Source organism: Poecilia formosa, unplaced genomic scaffold (assembly GCF_000485575.1).
Source record: "Poecilia formosa unplaced genomic scaffold, Poecilia_formosa-5.1.2 Scaffold486, whole genome shotgun sequence".
Lineage (NCBI taxonomy): Eukaryota > Metazoa > Chordata > Actinopteri > Cyprinodontiformes > Poeciliidae > Poecilia > Poecilia formosa.
The window spans coordinates 84,704-106,399 of NW_006800425.1; the positions used below are offsets into that span (position 1 = coordinate 84,704).

Below are 21,696 nucleotides of genomic sequence, written 5' to 3' on the forward strand. Positions count from 1 at the left end.
GTCTTTGTAAGATTTGAACAAGACGAAAAGTCTCAGTTGTGTGTTCAGTTTACGTTGAAGTGGTGTAAATTTCAGCGCTTGTGTGTGATTGGATAAGAAAGCGCAGCGAAGTTTCTGTGACTTATGTCTCATTCTCCGTCTGTAAGTGACTGACAATAAAATGAACTCTATCTAGCATCATGAATTAATTTGTCAAAGTCCAAAACTCCAACATATGATTAAAAAAAATCTATTGCAGATTTATTACTGAGCTTGCTCGTGTACAGTTTGTGACTTTAATCAATCAAATTTTATTTGTATAGCACATTTCAGCAGCAAGGCATTTCAAAGTGCTTTACATAATTAAAATGCAAACAGCATGTGACATAGAATAAACAGTGAGAAAAAGAGATTTTGAAAAAGATTAAAAAACGATATATAAAAAAAATATATGTGTCATTACTAATCCTAAACCTCATGAAGGGCCGTATGCAGGAGGATGAGCAGTCGTGGGCTGAAGCCAGTTTTAATGCCCCCCGACAGACACGTTTCTTTTTTGGCAAAATATATCTGATTATCAGTTAAGTAAAATTGAATGACCATTTTCTTGCCTTAAAAATATTCTCCCCACCTTCACCCTTCTAAGATAAAGGATAACAATAAAATCAAACAAACTTTTGATTTAATTAGATGTCTAGAAATTATCTACATTTAAATGCGAGATATTCCTACAACATTGGTCTTACAAGTTTCCTTTGTAAACTATGCTGTCAGTAAAATTCCATCCATCCATCTGTCTGTCTGTCCATCCGTTGGTCTGTCACCTCCTTTCTAGGGTCAGGTCAGGTAGCTAAACAGAATGACCCAGACTCTCCCCTCCCAGCCAATTAGGCCAGCTCTTCCAGGGAAAACCAAGGCCAACCGAGAAACATAGTCCCTCCAGCGTGTCCTGAGTCTTCCTCTGAGTCTCCTCCTGGTGGGATGTGCCCAGAACATCTCACCAAGGAGGCATCCAGGAGGCATCCTAATCAGATGCTCAGGCCACCTTAACTGGCTCCACTCGATGTGGCGGAGCGGTGGCCCTCCCTGTTGACTTTTCCCTCCTCTCATCCTGCCTCGAAAAGAGAGCCCAGACACCCTTCAGACAAAACTCTTTTCAGTCAAACGTATCCGTGATCTTGTTTTATTTGGTCACCACCGAAAGCTCATGACCAGCAATTAGGGTTTAAATGTATATTGACGGGTAAATTGAAAGCTTCTCCTTCAAATGAACTTTCATTTTTTTTTTTATAAATTTCATTATTGCAAGTTAACTTTCCTGGTAACTTTCTATATCTATACATACATTTTTCCACTTTTATTGTGTCTTTATGTTAATCAGTATAATGTGTGATGCACAGCAATAAATCACTTTTGGATTTTTTGTAAAGTGTTGAACTTTTTAAATGTGCGTGTGTGTACAGAAACACAATGATTCCCATCTGAGCTGCAGGTTGTGGTGCACTTGTCTGTTTACACTAAACTTGACATCCTGTTTCATGTTGCCGGTGATCATCTCTGTTTAGCTTCTTTCCCCGTGGGTGAAGATGCATCAGACTGGGTCTGCACCACTGGCGCTGCTGGCACTTCTGGTGCTCACACTCGAGATGTCCAGCGGCCAGTCCTGCCCCAGGAGCTGTAACTGCTACCAGGCCAATGAAGTTCACTGCACCTTCCGATCACTGCTCATCGTCCCACCTGGCCTGCCTGCGCATACGAGACGGATTAATTTAGGGTATGTGAACTCACAGTTTAGTTTTTAATTATTAGAATTCCCTCCAACACAATGGTTTTCTGATGCAGTAAAATACAGTGCAGTTTGTTTTAAAGCTATAATACAATATAAAATTGATCTTTTAGTAGTCGTAAGATATGCATAACACATGCCAAGATAAGTAGTTCCTATTTAAGAGTGAATAGCAGTGAATGCTGCTAGTCAGTGACTCAATCTGCTGGGTTTTCTTAGATAGAGAACTTTTTTGAACCAATTTGGATAATTCATTGAGTTTAGTGTACCGTTTGATATCGAGGATAAAGTGGCATGCATGTGTGTTTACTTTTTTGTAAAGTCTCCTGAGGCGACATTTGTTGCGAATCGGCGCAATATACATGAGCTGAACTGAACTGAATTTAGTTTGTACTGCAAGAGAATTAGAAAAAGGTCTCATAACCAGATGTAACTCTTGAGGGATTTCTTCACTTTTTGCCTGCAATGAGCCAGACTTTCCTGGACAAAGGAATTATTGAGCTAAAGTTTTCTAATATTTTAAAAGGTATCTCAATGTGCTTTTTTTTTTTTTTTTTAGACCGAATAGCAGAAACATATTGTTGGCAAGCAGACTCTATATGCCGGACACAAGAAACAGTGTAATTACAGGAAGATGTTTTCACTTCAGCGTACCTTCAGTGTACTCTGGATCTGCCCTAAGGAATACTGACTCCTTTTAAAATGCAGAACCTTCCAAACAATTTCATTGTTAGAGGTTTGAATAACTCCACAAGCCTGCAGGCAATGTTGTTCAGTGATTTAGTTGCTTGTTTCATTTCCCTTGGCAAACTGACTTCAGGGGAGATGTGAGGATAAGAGTGATTCAAGACTTTCAATGAAACAAGAGTACAGAAACTGACTAAATTCAACTAGATTACGGAGACCATGGCCAAGGGTTCGTTGATCCTCAGTCCTTGCGATTGGTTGAGAGTTGGAACAACTTGTTGCAAGGACGCACCACTCTGTGCCTTATTGACAGGTCTCTGGTGGTTGCCCTGATGAAGATGAAATATACATATGTACCTCAGTATATCAATGATGCCTTTTTGCTTTTGCAGGTTTAATAGTATCAGCAGACTTCATGACAAATCTCTGGTTGGGTTAAGGAGAGTAGAGCTCCTGATGCTCCACAGCAACAACCTCCAATATCTTCCAGATGGAGTGTTTAAAGAGATGAAATCGCTCCAGGTAATGCAACAAGATACAGTACCGAATAGTACCCAAAGACGCAGCCAATATAAAGTCCTTTCTGTTAATAGTTTTTTTTTTCGTTTATTATTTTTCCCAAATTTTCAATATAATGTGCAGACAATTGGTAGCATTGTAACAGATGTCTACAAAATAAATGACAAAATTAACATCTCAGCAGCTAGCACTTAAGAAATGTCTATCAGTAGCCACCTTAACAAGTTTCCTATTGCTTATTTATATATCTGGTCAATGGGGATTGGGTACCCTACTGTGCTGTATACTGTGTAGGTGAAATTTGACTAAACACTGGCTGGCTAATGATACTGAACTTAGGAGAAACGGCAGGAGGAGCTCAATCATTCATGAAAGAAGTCTGTTTCAATTTCTTTTTTCTTTTATTTGCTGTAAGTTAAGCTCCCAAAACTCTATTTGCACTCCACTTGCAGGATAAAGTCTTCATTGATCTCTGACTGTGACAGATGAACACAAACTGCTTGTCAGACAGGATCTTATCAGTTTAGAACTTGAGTTAGGAAGAGATTAACAATATTTGAGATGTTTGTCAAAAGGCTGCAACAGTCCACATAATTTCGCTTTTCCTATCTCCATTTATTTCTAATTTCTTTCAAGCTAATGCATAATTTACGTACCATGATTCCTTGCCTTTTCAGTGACAAGAAACATGCTGGACAACTTTAGCAGCAACCTTAGGGCAGCGTTTGGAGTCCTTGGGGGAACTGATATTACACAGGCAATTGTACCCTTCATCTTCGAGACAGATGCTGATATATTTTCCTTACTGGGATAATAGGATCCATATTTCCATGTGCTGACATTGTCACGTGCTAAATCTGCCAGCAGCTGGAAGTGTTCCAGCTAAGTAGCTTCCCTGGAGGGCAGAGGAACAACAACAACAACAACAACAACAACAACAACAATAATAATAATTTTGCATGCATATAAGTGGGGTAAATTCTTCATATGTGTATTAAATTTTAATAGATTTCCTACAGTGTGATATTCTGGATCAAAAGCTTAACTGCATTGGAGCAGTGCACCCCACCAGAGCAAAAATAATCCTTTTAGTTCTCCCTGCTTCTGTCCTATGTTCGTATCATATTGTGTGCTGTGGAATGTTTTTTAGATTTAAACTGGGAAATGGAGAGCTGTAAGAAATACCTTATGTTCTAAAATTTTCATAAATTCCAAGAAGAGTTATTAATATTCAAATCCTTATCCTGCTTCCCAATTGTTCTAAATTCAATTTCCAAGCAAGTGGCAGCCACTGAAACACTTACGATCCCTCGCATAAGACTTGCTTTTTTCAATCAGCCTTGATGTCTGTTTTTCTAATTTGTACACCTCACTGCACCCCTTTCTTCTTACAGATACTCAAGTTGAGCTATAACAAGCTGAGAGAGATCTCTTCATCTCTGACCTTCTCTGGCCTGACATCGCTGCTGCGTCTTTACTTGGATCACAACCTGCTCCAACACATCCACCCCCGGGCTCTGCTCCAGCTGCCTAGCCTCAGGCTGCTTCGTCTGCAAGGCAACAGGCTGCATCAGCTGCACCCTCACGCTCTGTGCACGCTCTCCATCCTGAATACATATTATTTTTCTACTTTGAGGTGAGGTTTGACAACAAAAATGTATAACAGTCCACAGCCCTGGCGGTGCTTGAGACAATTCCTCATCAGTTACATGAGAAAATGTGAAGATTTGCATGCTGGGTTTTATTTGCACAAACAAATAAAAGAAGGAACAGACTCATATATGCAGAGAAAGTTAATGATTATGGAGGCTTAACTAATTTGTTTTTTTGACAATGTTTGAGCCAGCGTCTTTTGTTTTCAGACATCTAGATGTTTCCAACAACAGTCTAACTATCCTGTCTGAAAAGAGTGTGACAACAGCACCTCTGCTGGAGACTCTGGTCCTGCAGGCTAATCCTTGGAGCTGTGACTGTAGGATGAACTGGTTTCTCTCATGGAGTCTTGCTCACCCAGGTGACTGCTAAGTCTAGAAAAAAATATTTTCTTTTTATGCTTCTGCTTATCTACAGTTTTATTGAATGCTATTTATTGCTGTGTCTTTAAGAAGACAAACTGTAGATGATAAAATTGAATGGGAAAATCAAGAAGGCTTTCATAACTGGCTAAAAATTTGTGACCAATCCATTAGATGTGGGTAAACCTACTTTTCGACAGATCTAATTTACACAGAAGCCCTTGACCATCATTTTGTCACACATACGTCCTTGTTTGGCTCTATATTATTTTTGCAGTCTGTCTTGTAGGCTTTATTAAAATGTGAAAGAAAGCTGAACCATGAAATTTGTGCCATTGATATGCCAGACTTAACCTGCCATGACTAATACATGATGACGGCGCTGATGTGTGGCAGCTGATATATAGGGTAATGATTGTGCTGTGATTAAAAAGTGATGCATTGTGATTTGCGAGATGAAACAACCACAGTAAATTAGCAAGAAACAAAAAAGGGGTAATGAATGCTTGAAATAAACTGGTGTGACTAATCAATGACTTAATTTTCAAAAAAAATATGTGCAAATTACTAAAGCGTCACATTTCATTATATTTAAATACAATGCCAAAAACAGAATATATCTATTAATATGAGAGATTTGCTTTGACAACATTCACCCACTCTCTCTATCTTTCTCTTTCTCTCTTTCACTCCATCTGTCATTAGGCTTATTGAAATGTCCTGGTGGTCCTCAGTGTCCAGTTTGTGCCTCGCCCCTGTCTCTCCAGGGCCAGAATTTGCTTGATCAGGCGACTCTACATTGCACTTCACCGATCATCAGCTTCCCTGGAAAAGAAACACCCTTGGAATCAGACCATAGCAAAATCCAGCCAAGTGAGAAGTTCAGAGAGCCTTTAGGCAATATCACCCTGGGTCTTTCTGACCAACAAGGGTACAGCGTTGATCTGAGTTGTAAAATTACTCACTCTACCGATTCCCCAGACGTTACTCCTCCTCCAGATCTCTCCTGGAGTTCCTCTTTTCCTCTCCCGCTCGCTTTGTCTCTCCCCCTTGACTGCCCTGTTCTGGGACAAAGCTACGAGAAACTTTGGAGGATTTTGGCTTACTACAGTGAAACCGCAGCTCGCCTTGAGAGGGAGATCATGTTAAGTAAAGCTCCGGCATTGGCCTACCGCTACAGACAGGCACCAGAGACAGATGGATATTATCACACTGGGATCAAAGCCTCTGTTAAAGCCCGACCAGAATGGTTACTACAATCAGCAATTAGCATTCAGCTTGACAGAGCACAGTCTAACAGGCATAAAGTCCAACTTATCTACTCAACGAGAGTTTCTGCTCATCCTGATCAAACTTTTAATCCCTCACTGTCTTCCCCTACTTCTCACCCATGGGTAATGATTTTAACTAATTGCACTAACACAGCAGTTACAGCAGTAGGAGTAGCAGGCAGTAACATACAGCTGTCTTGCCCTGTTCTTAGTTCTAGTAATCCCAGTGTCCAATGGATTCTTCCAGATGGATCTAAACTCAATACTTCTTCAAGCAGTTTAGATGGCAGGTTCCAGCTATCAGCCTCAGGCCTACTAATACAAAGAGTACAGCTCTCTGATGGAGGGCTTTACCATTGTGTTGCCAGAGCTGGAAGAGATTTCGATGTCCTTCAATTACGCCTGGCAGTACAAGAGTCTGCCGTTCCATATTCAGGTGAGCTAAGTGGACCCCCGGTCACTGGAACCATTAGAGATGCTGTCACTCTGCCCTGCAGGATATCTGGTTCACCAGAACCTTTGGCAAGTTGGATTTTGCCAGATGGAAATGTTGTGTGGCAAGGATTAGCTGTATCAGGTGGATTGAAAGTACATTCAAATGGAAGTTTGTCTTTACTTGCATCAACTCCGAAGGATACAGGATATTACCGCTGCATTGCTGTCAACCAGTATGGTAGTGACACCATGTCAATGCAGCTGATATTAAAAGCACAACATATTTCTTCCCTTGAGACTTCATTACCCAGAGGACCTCAATCAGCTGCTGGCAGGTCAACAAAGATACCGGTCCCCAATTTTGGGCAGATTGATGAAGGATCAGGAGATGAAGAAAATGAAGAGGATGAGAAAACCTCCTCTAGTAAAAGAAGATATCCAACATCTCTCCAACCACGCCCAAACAGACAACATCTAATAAAGAAGCCACAAAGATATGGTCGTGTTAGAGAGGGACATCTAAAAAGGATTGGAGGACCTACTTCACCAACTATGCAGAAGAAACACCGCTTTCAGAACAGACCCAGAGTAACCACAAAGAAACACAGGATAGACCCTCAGAAATGGGCTGATCTCTTGGCAAAAATTCGTCAAAAGACCGCCAACAGCACCAATAGTCAAGCAATTGCTGAAGAAAAAACAACAACTCAACCTATATTTGAAGAAAAAGATGAAGAAATTAGACAAGGAGGAAAGGGTGACGATAAAGACAGAAGTATATCTCATGGCTCACAGGAGGAAACAGAATCTGAAGGGTCTTCAGTTGATGATGCTACTGTAAAAGAAGAACAACCACAACCCATTCAACCTCCTGATAAGGATGCACAGACAATAAAAGCAACACAAACCATTGCAGAGATACATAATATGACTGAGCGGCCACACGTGAATCTAGAATTTGACATAAAAACACAAACAGAGAAAGAAAACAAACAAACGGTAACAACAGTGAACCCAGAGACAGAAACAGAGCGTGTCACACTTACTTCATTATCAGGAGCAAATGGAATAGAATCAATTGTGTTGGATGAGAAAGTACCAAATCTAAGCCCTAATAGGACCAGGCCACAAAATCCTCTACAGGGACTTTTCCCAAATGCGATTCCAAACTCCCGACCTCGAAGACCCTGGGACATCCGCAGGAAGATTGGACAACGTAGGCGAATTAACAGGCCAAAGATCCAGCCTGTACCCTCACAGCATCCTCGCTCCGACCCGATAAACTCCATAAACCAAGCAGTGACACTTAAGTCAAGTCCAGATAAAATCACAAAGTTGTTGCCCTTATCAACTACCACATTTCCACCTATTATGCTGACACTGGGAAACAATGTTAGGACTATTACAAATGGTGTGACTGTGACTCCTGTGTCGCCAACTGTTTCCGACCCTCGTTTTATTACTATTTCAAATTTTGAATCACCTCCACTCAGTCCCTCCTCTACAGCCCCGCACACATACACAAACATGATGATTCACTCAGGCAAGAAACAAATAACTGAGGAGTCTACTTTTAACAGCACACCAGCCCCCACTCATGCTACCATTATCATTTCAGAGCCGCATGTGCCAGAACCCGATAATAGGACATTTACACATGCTGCATGGGCTCATACAGCAACACAAACAACCTTAGGCAAACATGCTGAGAGACCCCCGAGCAAACACAGCAAGGAGTTAGAGATGAATGCTTTGGGTGAGTCCCACTTTTCAATCACTCATTCTCTCACTGCTCCCTCAGTCCCCAGTGCATCTTTAACCACCACCAGTGCAGCAAAAATCATAACTACTTCTTCAGCTGCTCCCAAGAGAGCTAGTTATTTTGGCAGCACTAAAAGTACACCAGCCTCTACAACTAATGAGGACACACTACCCACAACAACCACGGCTGCTATAATAAGTCCCACCATGTCTCTTTCAACCCCCATTATCCTTCCAATATCCAGCACTCCCAGACAGACTTCAGCTCTGTCCACCTCAATGACTTCTACAATCACTTTGCCAACTACTTCCTCTACTATCTCTTCAACTTCCACCTCCAACACTAAGTTCAGGCCAATGATTACAAGGCTAAGAACCACTTCTAGTCCTTCTACCAGCAAAAGCAGTTCTTCAATTTCGATAAATGCAATCCCTAAAGTGTCCATTTCCTCTTTTTCTACCACATCTACTGATTCTAAAACAACACTTCCAGCTACAACAGAAAGTATTCTGACCACAACACCTCCAACTACAACAAAACAATCTACAGTGAAAACTCTTTTTTCCACTACCACCACAACGGAATTGACAAGTACCAAAGCAATAACAAGAAACACTAAAGCAACTGGTCAGGTTGACCACCCTGCGAATGGTCAAAACAGGAGTCAGACACCTACTGATTGGAAGAACCATGGAGCTAACACTATTCCAGATTCACACAGAAGCAGTTTTCATCAGCCTTCCCCGTCACTTCCCGCATCTCCAAAGGTAAGTTTTCCTCCTTCACTTGAATTGTCATGTTTCAACTATAAACTATTATGTATCTGAACAGGATTTTATTTTATGGATTTAAAAAAATTTATGAATTGGAAGTAAATTATACATTGAGGATACTGGTGAACATATGGTACTATGAAGTAGAAAAACTAACCAGACAGTTCAGGGATAAGGTGGAAACATAGCAGGGTTCGATTACAAACATATCACAGTCCCACTGTGACATGTGGAAAGTTTCACACACTTTCCATTATCCAAAAACGGAAAGTGTGTGACACATCCGCATAGCTATCTGGCCATGGATATTCACCTATTCACACAAGCCAAACAGTGAAAGGATTTCAGAGAAGCAGCCCCGGGGTCTTTGTTACCTCCGTTGGAGCTGCAGAGCTCTGCATCATTCTGCAAGAATGGGCAAGAGTTTTTGAATTTAGATGTACAAACCAGTTGAAGATATTAGCCGAGACTTGCTGCTGTAATTGTGCTTAAAAGTAGTTGTACAAAGCATAGTCCCAGAGGGGCTGGAAATACAATTTATATTATTTTATTTACATAAACATTTTGAAATAAATTTATAATTTTTTTCCACATTATTTTTCCTTGACCTGTTTCATAAATAAAAAAAAAAAAACACCTAAATGGGGGCCTACACAGTGGCGCAGTTAGTAGAGCTGTTGCCTTGCAGCAAGAAGGTTCTGGGTTAGATTCCCAGCCCCGGTCTTTCTGCATGGAGTTTGCATGTTCTCCCTGTGGATGCGTGGGTTTTCTCCAGGTACTCCGGTTTCCTCCCACAGTTAATTGGCCTCTCCAAATTGTCCCTAGGTGTGAGTGTGTGTGTGTGCATGGTTGTTTGTCCTGTGTGTCTCTGTGTTGCCCTGTGACAGACTGGCGACCTGTCCAGGGTGTACCCCGCCTCTCACCCGGAACGATAGCTGGAGATAGGCACCAGCAACCCTCCCGACCCCACTAAGGGACAAGGGTGTAAAGAAAATGGATGGATGGACACCTAAATGGGTGTTATAAGACAAAATATTAACTACTTTTGGGGCAAGTTCATGGGCGCTTTTTCAAATTCCCTAACCTCTATTTTTTGTTCATTTGTTAAATTATTCCAAATCTTTCCATATTTCATATTGCTGCATTATTGAGATTTCCATTTGATTAGAAATTCTTTAAATGCATATTGTAATAAACTATGTGGTTCTTAAATGTAAAACACAAACCAACAGTCAGTTCTTTAAGAGTGTTGACCCAGAAAAAAAACAAACAAACACACACACACACACACGACACACACACGCACACACAATATCCAACTGTGAAAACCCCTGAGGGCAAAAACTTAGCTGGAATGCACAACAAATCAAAAAACGATCTTATTTGTCCCCACATGACCGTCTGATAAAATCCAAATGAGGTTCATCACTACTCACTTATTTGATGGACTTTTAAACCTCATACTGTGATCTGAAGAGAGAGAAAAAAAAAACACATGGCTAAAAAAGTCTGCAGTCAACAAACATAATGGTTTTTAAAGCTTATTCTTATGGGATTCCAGATAATTAATCCTTAATTAATAGCCAGAAGTCTGCTGTCTATCAAACTGAAACGAAATCTTTCAAAGACCACAAAGAAATTGAAATGAACTTACTGACTGTACAATTAGTTGTTCCCAGATATTGATTTTATATGTGATGCACTAATGGAAGGTTTTGGATCATATATTTATATTGTGTGCTGCAAAATGTATGGTATTATTACCTACTTGATAGTACTCACACAATTATGTTCATTAAATGCATGTACCATGTGTTGTTTAAAAGTTCAAAGCTGCAGCTCTGCTCCTCATCTTTGCTCTGTCTTTGGCCCATAAACATCAACAAAAAACAATCAGGCAGCAAAAAAAATCCCTCTGTAGCTCCATCGCTTTAAAGGTTGTAGCTTTGAGCTTTCAATTAATATCCACCATAATCAAGTTCAAAGCAAAGGTAAAAGCAAAGGCCTAAATTACCAACATAGGACTTTACAAAGCTGAACTGTATCTCTACCACCTGTGCACACACTGACATTTGGCAGACACAAAGACACACCTTGAGAGGAAACGCTGTAGCTTTTTTTTTTATTTTGGGGAAGTCACCAAAGTTTGCCTCTGAGTTTACCTACAGTTGCTTTTTGATTATGTAAGACCAGACTCTATCCTTTAATCCCTGACATCGACAAGGCTTTTGAGTTTTCCATTACATGTTTTTATTTTTGTCATCCATCTGTCTATAACAAATCCTTGTCTTTGTAGTTGTTGTGTAGCAGCATCATGACAGAATTGTATATTGTTTATTGACATACAAGACCCACACAATTCTGGTGAACTGATACTATATTTCCAGTGTTGCAGTGTTATTTTGGTGCTTGAAAGTTTTATTTATTTTATTAACTTCTCTTAATTATCCACTGCACAGGTTCTGGTTGTCAGATCTAAGCCAAGGATCGCAGACCCTCACATCCGCACCATATCAGTACCGGCAGGCAGCACTGTAAACCTGGTGTGTGAAGCTCAGGGAGAGCCAAAACCTTCAATCACATGGACTAAGGTTGCTACAGGTACACACCAAATAGAGGACATGAACTCAGACACACATATGCTCCATACCTTTCTCTGGAGAAGTTTTAAAACTAGAGACAAGGCTTATTATTTGATTCTGTTATACAGAAAGCCAGAAAATATCAGAATTTCACTCTTTGATGGAAAATTTTCTGATTGCTTAAGCCTGCAACAAGTTTTGGTATGGCAGAGCAAATAGGAACTTATTTTACTGTGATATAAAAAAAAAATCCATTAACACAAAACATTATACACTAGCAAACACTTAATAGGCTTTTCTCTGGCTTGCCATGTGGAAAACACTGCAAGCAAGTAATGGAACATTTTCTGCACTGCATCACTGACTTCACTTCAAGCTGTGCCATTCATTGTGCCCATATTTCTCCTGTCTCGCTCTGGAACTTTTTTCCAAATTTGTCTCTGTTCTTCCCACCCCTGCCTTCTCATTACTGTTTTCTCTTTCTGCCTTACTGCCTCACCCCTTTGCCTTTCTTTCAGGAGCGGTGATGTCAATCCACTCCAGAGCTCAGCGTTTTGAGGTCTTGCCAAATGGCACCCTTGTTATCCAGAATGTACAAGTGCAGGACAGAGGAACATATATCTGCAGTGCGAGCAGCTTGCTGGGCCATGACAGGTGGGAATGCTGATTTTAGAAATGAATACTGATGAGCTTGTCTGTATAGTATAACATTTAGAACACAACATACATTATAATCAGTTTTATTCAACGAGGCATATGGTCAGAGAAAAAAATAGCAACAACGTTGCTATACAGTACCTCCAAAAGTGGTTAAGGCTCCTTAAACTTTTTTTTTTTTTACATGTTGTCATGTTACAACTGCAGACATTTAATTGAGATTTTGCATAATAGAACAACACAAAGTAATAAATCATTTTAATTTGGGAGGGAAACTGGAGTTTTTTACACTTATTAAAAATAAAGTCTAAAAAACATGTTGTTTTGTACATTTATGTCTATTGTCCTTTACTCAGACACCACAAAATAAACTCTATTGCTACCAGAAGTCCCTTCATCAGTAAATAGAGCAAGTCTACGCATTATTTATTCTTATTATAAATATATTTTTACTTTGTTACATAAGTGAACAAAGAGTGTCATAAGGACTGAGGAACACACCAGAAACACATGAAAACAATTGTTCAAATTAATCCAAAATAATTCATTATTCCAATTTACTTGGACCATATTCCTGTAGAAAGTGCCACAGAAACGTTTTCCGTTTGAGAATTTGGGGAATAACTTAAACATACGTGTTTACGGATTGTTTGATTTGACCGATCTTGAGCTGTTTTGTGAAGAAGAATTAGTAAAATATAAAATATTCAAATGTGCAAAGCCACATTTAACCTGCCACATTTAACTTGCAGTTGTAATTACAATGGCTGGTGACTGTACAAACTATTAACTCAGATGGACTGACAACAAAAGCATGCCACACTTTTCAGACCATTTTTAAAAATAGGTTTTGAAAACACGCAGCATTTCCCTTTGCTTCACAATTATACACTCATTTGTACTGGCCTCTTATGCAAAAACCCAGTGCAATAAATCAAAATCTGTAGTGATAAGGTGACAATGTGTTCAGCAATTCAAAGGAATGGGATGTTTTTGAAATAAACTATATTCATTATTTGTTAGTGCAAACATAATGAATAACTGATTTATACTCAACCAGCAAACACAACTCTGTCTATATGAGATCATGAATCAGCTTTTACTTTCTTCTTCACTGAGTCAAATAAACATTTATATCTTTAGATACTTCCCAGAATCCAGTGCACATTTAGAGAGTGCAGACGTGTAGAATGTGTTAAAGTTTCTGTATTGTGTGTCTTCTTCTTTTTTCTTACAGGTTGCTCACCACACTAGAAATCTTGACTCGCCCACCTCATATGCAGCTGATGCTTTACCGGGAAGTTACCATTCATCAGGGTGGCCAGGTTCACCTGGAGTGCCAAGCAGATGGCGTTCCAGCCCCTCTGCTTTCCTGGGTTCTGCCTAATCGTTCTACCTTAACCTCCTCTGGCACCTTTTCTAATCGAATCCATATGGACACAAATGGGACCCTTCACATCTCAGTAACATTACCCACTGACCGAGGAGTCTACCGCTGTGTGGCATCCAACTCAGCTGGTGCAGCCAGCGCCTCAGTGCGTCTCCATGTGTCCTCGTTGCCCCCGGTTATTCAGCAACCCAGGGAGGAACACCTGCTTTTTTCTGTAGGTTGGCCTGTTTATGCTCACTGCTCCGCCCGAGGGGCCCCAACACCAATTCTGCGCTGGCAAATTCCAGATGGGACGCTTGTTCGACCATCCCAGTTTCTTAATGGAAACCTCTTTGTCCTGCCAAATGGGACACTCCATATTCGCAATGTGGGGTCAAAGGACACAGGGAATTATGAGTGCACTGCTAGTAATGCTGTAGGGACTACTAAGAGGACAGTGACAGTAGTGGTTAAAGATGGGGAGGCAAAAGATAATAAAACATCCAATTCATCTTTTTTCAACCAAGTCAGAACATCGGTAATCCCAAGCCAAACCTCAGCTGCATTCAGTCCAAGTAAATTCTCTCCTGTAAATCCCTCTGACAGATCTAAGAACTTGTCGATCAGCTCAAGCCCTTTTAACTCGTCCTCTAGCTCATCTCTTGAAATCAATAAAACCGTAAAACCTTACCCATCGCACTTTCCTGACATCAAAAAAGCAAATCCCTTCTCTGTTTTCTCACCTTCCATGGTGCCAACAAATAACACCAAAGTATCACCCAGAGGAAACAGCACAAGAGTTGCTTCTTCTTTCCATACCAGTGGAAAAACCTCGACTGTTTTGCAGCCTCGGCCTGTCTCCCCCTTCACTAAAGCCCACATTGTCTCTACATCACCCTCTGCTACTACTGTTAACTATGAGGGGACTTTGAATCTTTACTGCTCTGTAAGTGGAAACCCTACCCCAACCATTGTATGGAGGACCCCCACCAGAAAGCTTGTGGACATGCACTACAGGTACATGTTTGCTAAGTGTGTGATAAAGTCTTTGTTAATTCTTTCAATATATCCTGTATATAATATAACTTCCTGACCTTTTGTTTGTGTTTGACTTTAAGTTTTGACCAACGTGTAAAGGTGCATCCTAATGGCACGCTGTCAGTGCGGGCAGTAACAGAGAAGGACAGTGGAGACTACCTGTGTATTGCACGCAACAAGGTTGCTGATGATTATCGAATTCTGCGTGTGTCTGTGGTCACTAAGTCTCCCAGGATTGACCCAAAACAGCCAATCAATCAGATGGTGTTCTTTGGAAAACCTCTGAAGGTAAAACTAAAGCCACAGATCATTATTTTTTATGTACAAAAAATATGTTTCAGTGGAACTTCTGTGTATTTTTTTCGGCTAATGAATAAAAATATGTTTCAGCATATTAGGTCATTGCTACATATGACTGGTGATCAATTGTAAAGTTCTAAAAAAAATGATCTTACAGAGAACTGTACGTCATGAGGTGAAAATAGGGCTGGATCTGAAGACTAAAGATTTTCTTATTTAAAGAAATTAAAACTGGACATGTTATATAACTGGCTTCTGTGAATCACAAACAGCTGCCTTAAGGGAACAGTGATGCACACATAAATATTTAAGTGAAAAATAATCTCATGAAAGTTTAACGCAATAAATGAGATTTTATATGATTATGAAAATGTGTTACCCTATATTTCAATAGAGGTAGTTATGAGCTCCTAGAAAGATCATTTAAGAGCATTTAGTTGATAACTGAATGAATAGAAAACATCAATTTATTTAACATACAGTGTTATTGCATCCAATAATGATGTGGAAAAATACACTTATGGATTCTATACAGGTAGACTGCCAGGCCTCTGGACTGCCTCATCCAGCTGTGCGTTGGACGTTACCAAATGGGAACACCGTAAAGAGTGAGCTGTTTCAAGAGGACAGCAGGGGTCAAAGACGGCAACGTACTGTTTTTCACAACGGGACGTTACTGATTCCAGCAGTTGGTGAAGGAGATGAGGGCGAGTATATCTGCTACGCAGAGAACCAGGCAGGCCGAGATACCATGAAGGTATGTAACACTATGTACTCTGCAGAAAAATGACTTCATCACCTGATTGTTATTACAAAGTTGTCTTTGTCGATATAAATGTGATTATAAGACCTAACTTTTTTCAGGTCATAGTAAAGGCCATGAAGACGACCCCACCAACGTTCACTAATGGCAGAGGTCACTATTTCATCAAAGTGCGGCAGGGAGAAACTGCTACGATTCCCTGCAGGGCCACAGGAGATCCTGCCCCAACAGTTACCTGGTTTTCTCCATCGTTCATTGTTATCCCACAGAGCTTGGGATCAGGCCTCTCTTCTCAGCGAGTTGTGGTCATTTCCGATGGAAGCCTGGAAGTGCATTCCGCCCAAAAGATTGACTCTGGAAATTACACTTGTCGAGCAAGCAACTCAGCTGGGATAAGGAGCATGGTGGTGACCTTGGAAGTGGAGACTTCTACCTCTGGAATTATAGGACAGGTGGAAAAAGGACAAGGTTGGAGTGTAAAGAAATCTGATGGCAATCACGGAGTCATTAGTGCAAGAAAAATCAATCTTGGATCTAATGTTGTAACTGCAAGCAATAGCAGAAGCAATAACAGCTATAGTGATAACAATAGCAGAAAAGTAAACATAGTTCCTATTACCAATCTCAACTCAGTGTTCAGTGGCTCCAATCCTACTCTAAGAAGTTACAGTCAACATGAGTTTAAAAGTCCTGTTGGAGGATTTTCATCACGACGGGGTAATACTGGGATAATGGCTGGGGCAAATGAGGCACAGAGCACAGGCATTAAGATAGACAGTACTGGATTAAATAGAAACACACCCAGCATTCAGAGTAGAAGTGGTAATGTAGATCGCAGCCAAAGCACAGGCAGAGAAGAAAGTACTGAAAGGAATCCTGAGATGAATAACAATGAAGTCATTGCAGGAAAGAAAAGTAATGATGCCAATACCAGCAGAGACAACAGCAGGTTAACTGTTATTTCAACAAACGGCCAAAGTATTAGTGGTAGTTTGTCAGGTAATGGAGCTGGTACAAGCACTCAAAGAGGACATGCTTTCAACAGGAACAGTCATGCAGGGGGAGCTAATGATAACAGAAGAAATAGCGTTTCTTCAAGTAGTAATTTAGACACACATCTGGGTGGGGGGAAAATAGCAAAGCACCGAGCAGTTAAAGGCCAGGCTGTCACTTTGCCATGCCCATACCAAGGTTACCCTCCACTTCGTTTGGCCTGGCTTCTTCCTGGAAATGGCATGCTGCCGGCTCCTTACTACGGCAGCCGACTCACTGTGCATCGAAACGGCTCCTTGGAGTTTCGAGATGTACGGGCGAGTGACGGTGGGAATTTGGTTTGTGTTGCAAAAACCGAAAGAGGTGACGCTTTGATGCGGGTCCAGCTTGAAGTGTCAGAACCAGTGGTGGATGTGAGATCCCAACAAGGCAGAGAAGTGGGAAATATACCGCCGAAGGGAAATTTAGATGTATCTCAGTCTTTACCCACAAGGACAGTATCGCCTCTGCAGCATTCACAGAGGGGCCTTGGTGTACCAGACAGGTCTCACTCTATAAACTCCCCACCTTCCTCAGGCTCAGTCTCCAAACCCACAGTACGCACCAGCACCGCCCCTCTAGTGAGCACCATTAATGGAGAGACTCTCCGACTGCATTGCCCTTCCTCTACAACCAGGGGCTCTGTTTCATGGACGATGCCAAGTGGCAAGATACTATCCAGAGGTGACAGTAGCGATCTAGGACGTTATGTGGTGCAAGAAGATGGAACACTAGTAATCAAACAGGTTTCTGTGTTTGATCGAGGCAGTTACATCTGCAGGTTTTCCAGTCTTGACTCTTCCTCAGTCTCAGTCACCACAGTTCCTGTCATCGTCATCGCCTACCCTCCACGCATCACAATCGGTCCCTCCCCTGTCACCTACACTAGAGGCGGTGTTGCTGTGGAGCTGCCCTGCATGACCATAGCCACCCCGCGAGCAACAGTTAGTTGGGAAACACCAGACCTGACACAACTGAGTGTGATGGGTCAGCCTCGTATTTATGGCAACCTCTACCTGAGTCCTCAGGGTTCATTGGTGATACAAAACCCGACACATAGGGACACAGGATTTTACAGGTGCATCGCCAAAAATGTAATCGGAGTGGACAGCAAGGCAACCTACCTGCATGTTATGTAACAAGACAAAGCAACTATATAAACACTAACCCTTTCAAACTTGATGCAGAGAAACAGCGTTTAATGAAAGAAACATTTGTATTTCCCTGGTGCCCAAAGGAACTGCAAAGCTCTGTTCCGGACATACTGCTGTAACTCAAGAACAAAAAATATCCATCATATATGCTTTTGGTGCATAGAGTTGCAAATCACGGGATGTTTCATGCCGGAACTTGACACATTTATTGCACACAAAAATTAGCTAGAGTGAAATTCCAGTCATTAAGGATAAACATTCTGCATGTTTTTGATGTAAAAACATCAAAACATGTAACTCTAAAGGCTGAACCACCTCTTCAGCGTATCATCAAGCTCTACATAGCTCTGGCACCAAACATTTCAGTCAATTTAGTTGTGTTAAACTAGAGTAGCTTACAGGAGACCTGCCACCAAGAATTAACATTAAACATCAATGTAATTTTTAAAACTCAGTTTAATGTGGCAGCGACTTCAAAACTATCCAAATGTGTACTTTTAATCAACTGAGATATTTTCCTTCAGGTTTGGCGAAAAATAGTTGGACTTTTTGCTTAAACTAAAATGATTGTGTTGACAATCTTAACACAGGACATCTGTGAGGGTATTTTTGTATATAAAATGCTTAATCCTTTGGATGAAGTCATAGTCAATTTTGCTCAGTCTCAGACTCTGAGTATAATACTCTATGATAACAAAAATCTGTACAAAGGCAGCTTTTATTTGCTTTATTAAATTATTATACATTTGCATACCAAGGCATCATCCACACAAACATGGATATTTTGCAAGGCATAAATATAGTCTGCAATTGCTGCTGTATGAACTAAAAGAACAGCAGAGCAGTGAGTTATTTGCCAGGCATAGTTTTCATTGAACACAAAATGTAGGCTGAAAAACATGCAGCTTCTGTCACAGGCTTTTTTATTTTTTTTATTTTATTTTTATTTATTTTATTTTTTTGCGGGGCATGTCGGCATTTCTAAAAAGAATTATTTCAATTAGATCATCAACTCCTGGTATTCCACTGAGGTAACACATATGAGAAACTGTCAAGTGTCTGTTAGAATGAATGGTGTAAAATTTAAAGTGTTCTACTGCACCAAGAAAAGGTACATTGGTTCTTAAAAGTGGTCACACCTTTATTAAAATAGTGGGTTTTTGTTCCGTGAAAAACGAAAGCATCAAAAGTACTTCTTTAAAAACATTTTACAATTGTAATGTGAGACGTCCAGATATTCTTTTGGGGAAAAAGTACAAGACAGGTAATATCAAAAAACATTTTGTTTTGGAAGTGTTCATATCCTAAGTTTCACCTTTTGATTCAAAAACAACATTTACTCTTATTTTGTTGGAGTTTGTCAGCATGCTACATGCTAAGTAATATTTTTCCCATCTGTATTCAGACATTTCATAAATAATGAAGACATTTCTTTTCCACGGCCCTGATAATTTATGGATCCATCTAAGAGTGTTCACATTTAAGACATCTGAGTAATTGCTACTTTTTATTTGTATTATTTCCCTCTAAAAGTGTTTGTTTTTTCTATTGAACATGATATATGTCATTTTAGTAGATAGAGGTTTTGAAATGATTACTTTAACTTGGATTTCAATCAGAGTATGTGCACTTTTTACATTCACTTTACTTCGCCTGTGAAGTCACTGATATTTTTTTTTCATACTTAATGATTTTTAGATTAAAGTTGAATTCCTTATTTAATTCAGTTAAAATAATGATCATTTAATTTATTAAGAAATCATTTTAGACTGCATTCAGTTAATGCCACTGTGACATTTAGCATGCAGACGCTAGTGAACTTTTATCAGAACAGATGAAGCATCTGTATAGTGTGGCATGAAATTAAGTAAATTTTTATTAGATTGCTATTGTGTCAGTTGAATAGCACTGGGACAAATTCCATAACGCTGATGAATTTATGTGCTATAGATGACACCTCTAATTTGTTAAGCATAAGCAGAAGGATTTTTCAATGTATCCAAACCTTGTGTGGGTGTTTGGATTAGCTGGAGATGATATTGTTCAGTACAGTGTGAAGCAGCTAGGAAAGAGATGCTGAAGCAATATTTTATAGGGATGCATTTTCTTATTATATTTAAACGTAAGGCAGATACGTAGTACTTTGACAGGTGTCTAACGTAGAGACCCTTACCTTCCTGTAGACATGCTCTGACTCCTTCTGGGAAGCAAGCAAATGCCAATCTTTTCAAAAAAAGAGAAACCAAATACTGCAGAAGTATAGCTGTGGCCTAAACTTTCTAATCTGAAGCTCAGCTAGTTTTCTAAAGCTTTATGACAGCCGCTGAATAATACAGATTGATTCCTATATCCAACTATAAGGCATTTTTCTTCTTTTCTTCTCTCTGTTTGCAGATTGATGCCAAATGAACTGTTATTCTAAGGCTCTGTTTGATCTTATGTAAACTTTTTATTTTTTTTATTTTATCATGTCAAATGTCACAGAATAGCACAAAAAATAAAAACCATACTTAGATCTGATAGGTAAGCTTGACATGTAGCTGCTTGGTATTGAATTTTTATTTGCTGACTATATGTTGAACTACATGGATTTGTCGCCATGGTGCAGATATAGCAAAAAGTAACACACAGGGGCTGCTGTAATGGCGATCTTGAACAAATCTGATGGTGGAGTTTTCAGTGTGAATAGCTAAAATTATGTGTATATTTTCAATAACTTGCAGTAAGTTTGTGCACAAAGTCAGCAGTTTGTGTTTTCTCAGTTCCTTTCTTTAACGTTTCCATCATCACATTAAATTATTTGTTTTGTAAAGACTCACTTTATGTAACATATTTTTGTACTAAATGGAGATAATGGTTTTATTATGTATGTTGGATGTCTTACTATCCAGCTATGAATTCTTGCTTTGTTTTTAACAGGATTCATTTTATTAAAAATAAAAAAAATAAAACAAAACAAGCTGTTCTCCCTCTGTGGTTTTACAGTTTTGGTCACAGATATTGTGAAGTGTTTGTGTGACTGAGTGAGAAAAGATAACACCTTGTATGAGGGCAAGAGGGAGGACTCAAACCTTTTCTGGAGAAATTATGAGAACATAAACTCCTGATGCTCGGCTCAGCTGTCTGGCCAGGAAACAGGTTCCGTACAGTAGATGAGACACATGTTCATGACATCATGCTCCCCTCTTTGGGGAATGTAATAAAACTCTGCAGCCCTTGCTACACCCCTTCCACACTGCATGATTTCAAACCTGGGTTTTATCTTCCAATTACAGTAAATACCAACACTTTCAATTAATCATGCCTGATATGAACAGTACACAACAAATTCAAAAGTGTCAGATTTCCAGTGCAAGTGTTGTATGTTAAAAATACAGTGTTAATTCAAGTGTTAGTGAGTGTTAGTTTCCCTAACACTCATTAAGAGTTCCAAAGAGTTAAACAAAAAGCAATCCAGTCCAGTGTTGATTTCTAAATTAACTCCCAACAGTCTAACTCAACACTCAGTCTGGTGTTGATTTAGAAATCAACATCAGATAATTCCTCCCACAATTGTTATATATTTGTGACATCA

At 39.9% G+C, this 21,696-nt stretch overlaps 1 protein-coding gene across 1 annotated transcript; it reads left to right on the plus strand.

Annotated features, from left to right (window-relative positions):
- The first annotated feature begins 1,406 nt into the window (after positions 1–1,406).
- On the plus strand, positions 1,407–21,053 carry LOC103156540 (immunoglobulin superfamily member 10-like). The gene is made up of 11 exons (XM_016664444.1): positions 1,407–1,753; positions 2,845–2,974; positions 4,366–4,607; positions 4,834–4,985; positions 5,692–9,221; positions 11,687–11,828; positions 12,328–12,463; positions 13,704–14,852; positions 14,954–15,161; positions 15,709–15,930; positions 16,038–21,053. Exons 1-11 carry the CDS (start codon positions 1,566–1,568, stop codon positions 18,105–18,107), a joined length of 8,169 nt encoding a protein of 2,722 aa, XP_016519930.1. The 5' UTR covers positions 1,407–1,565; the 3' UTR covers positions 18,108–21,053.
- Positions 21,054–21,696: the final 643 nt, after the last annotated feature.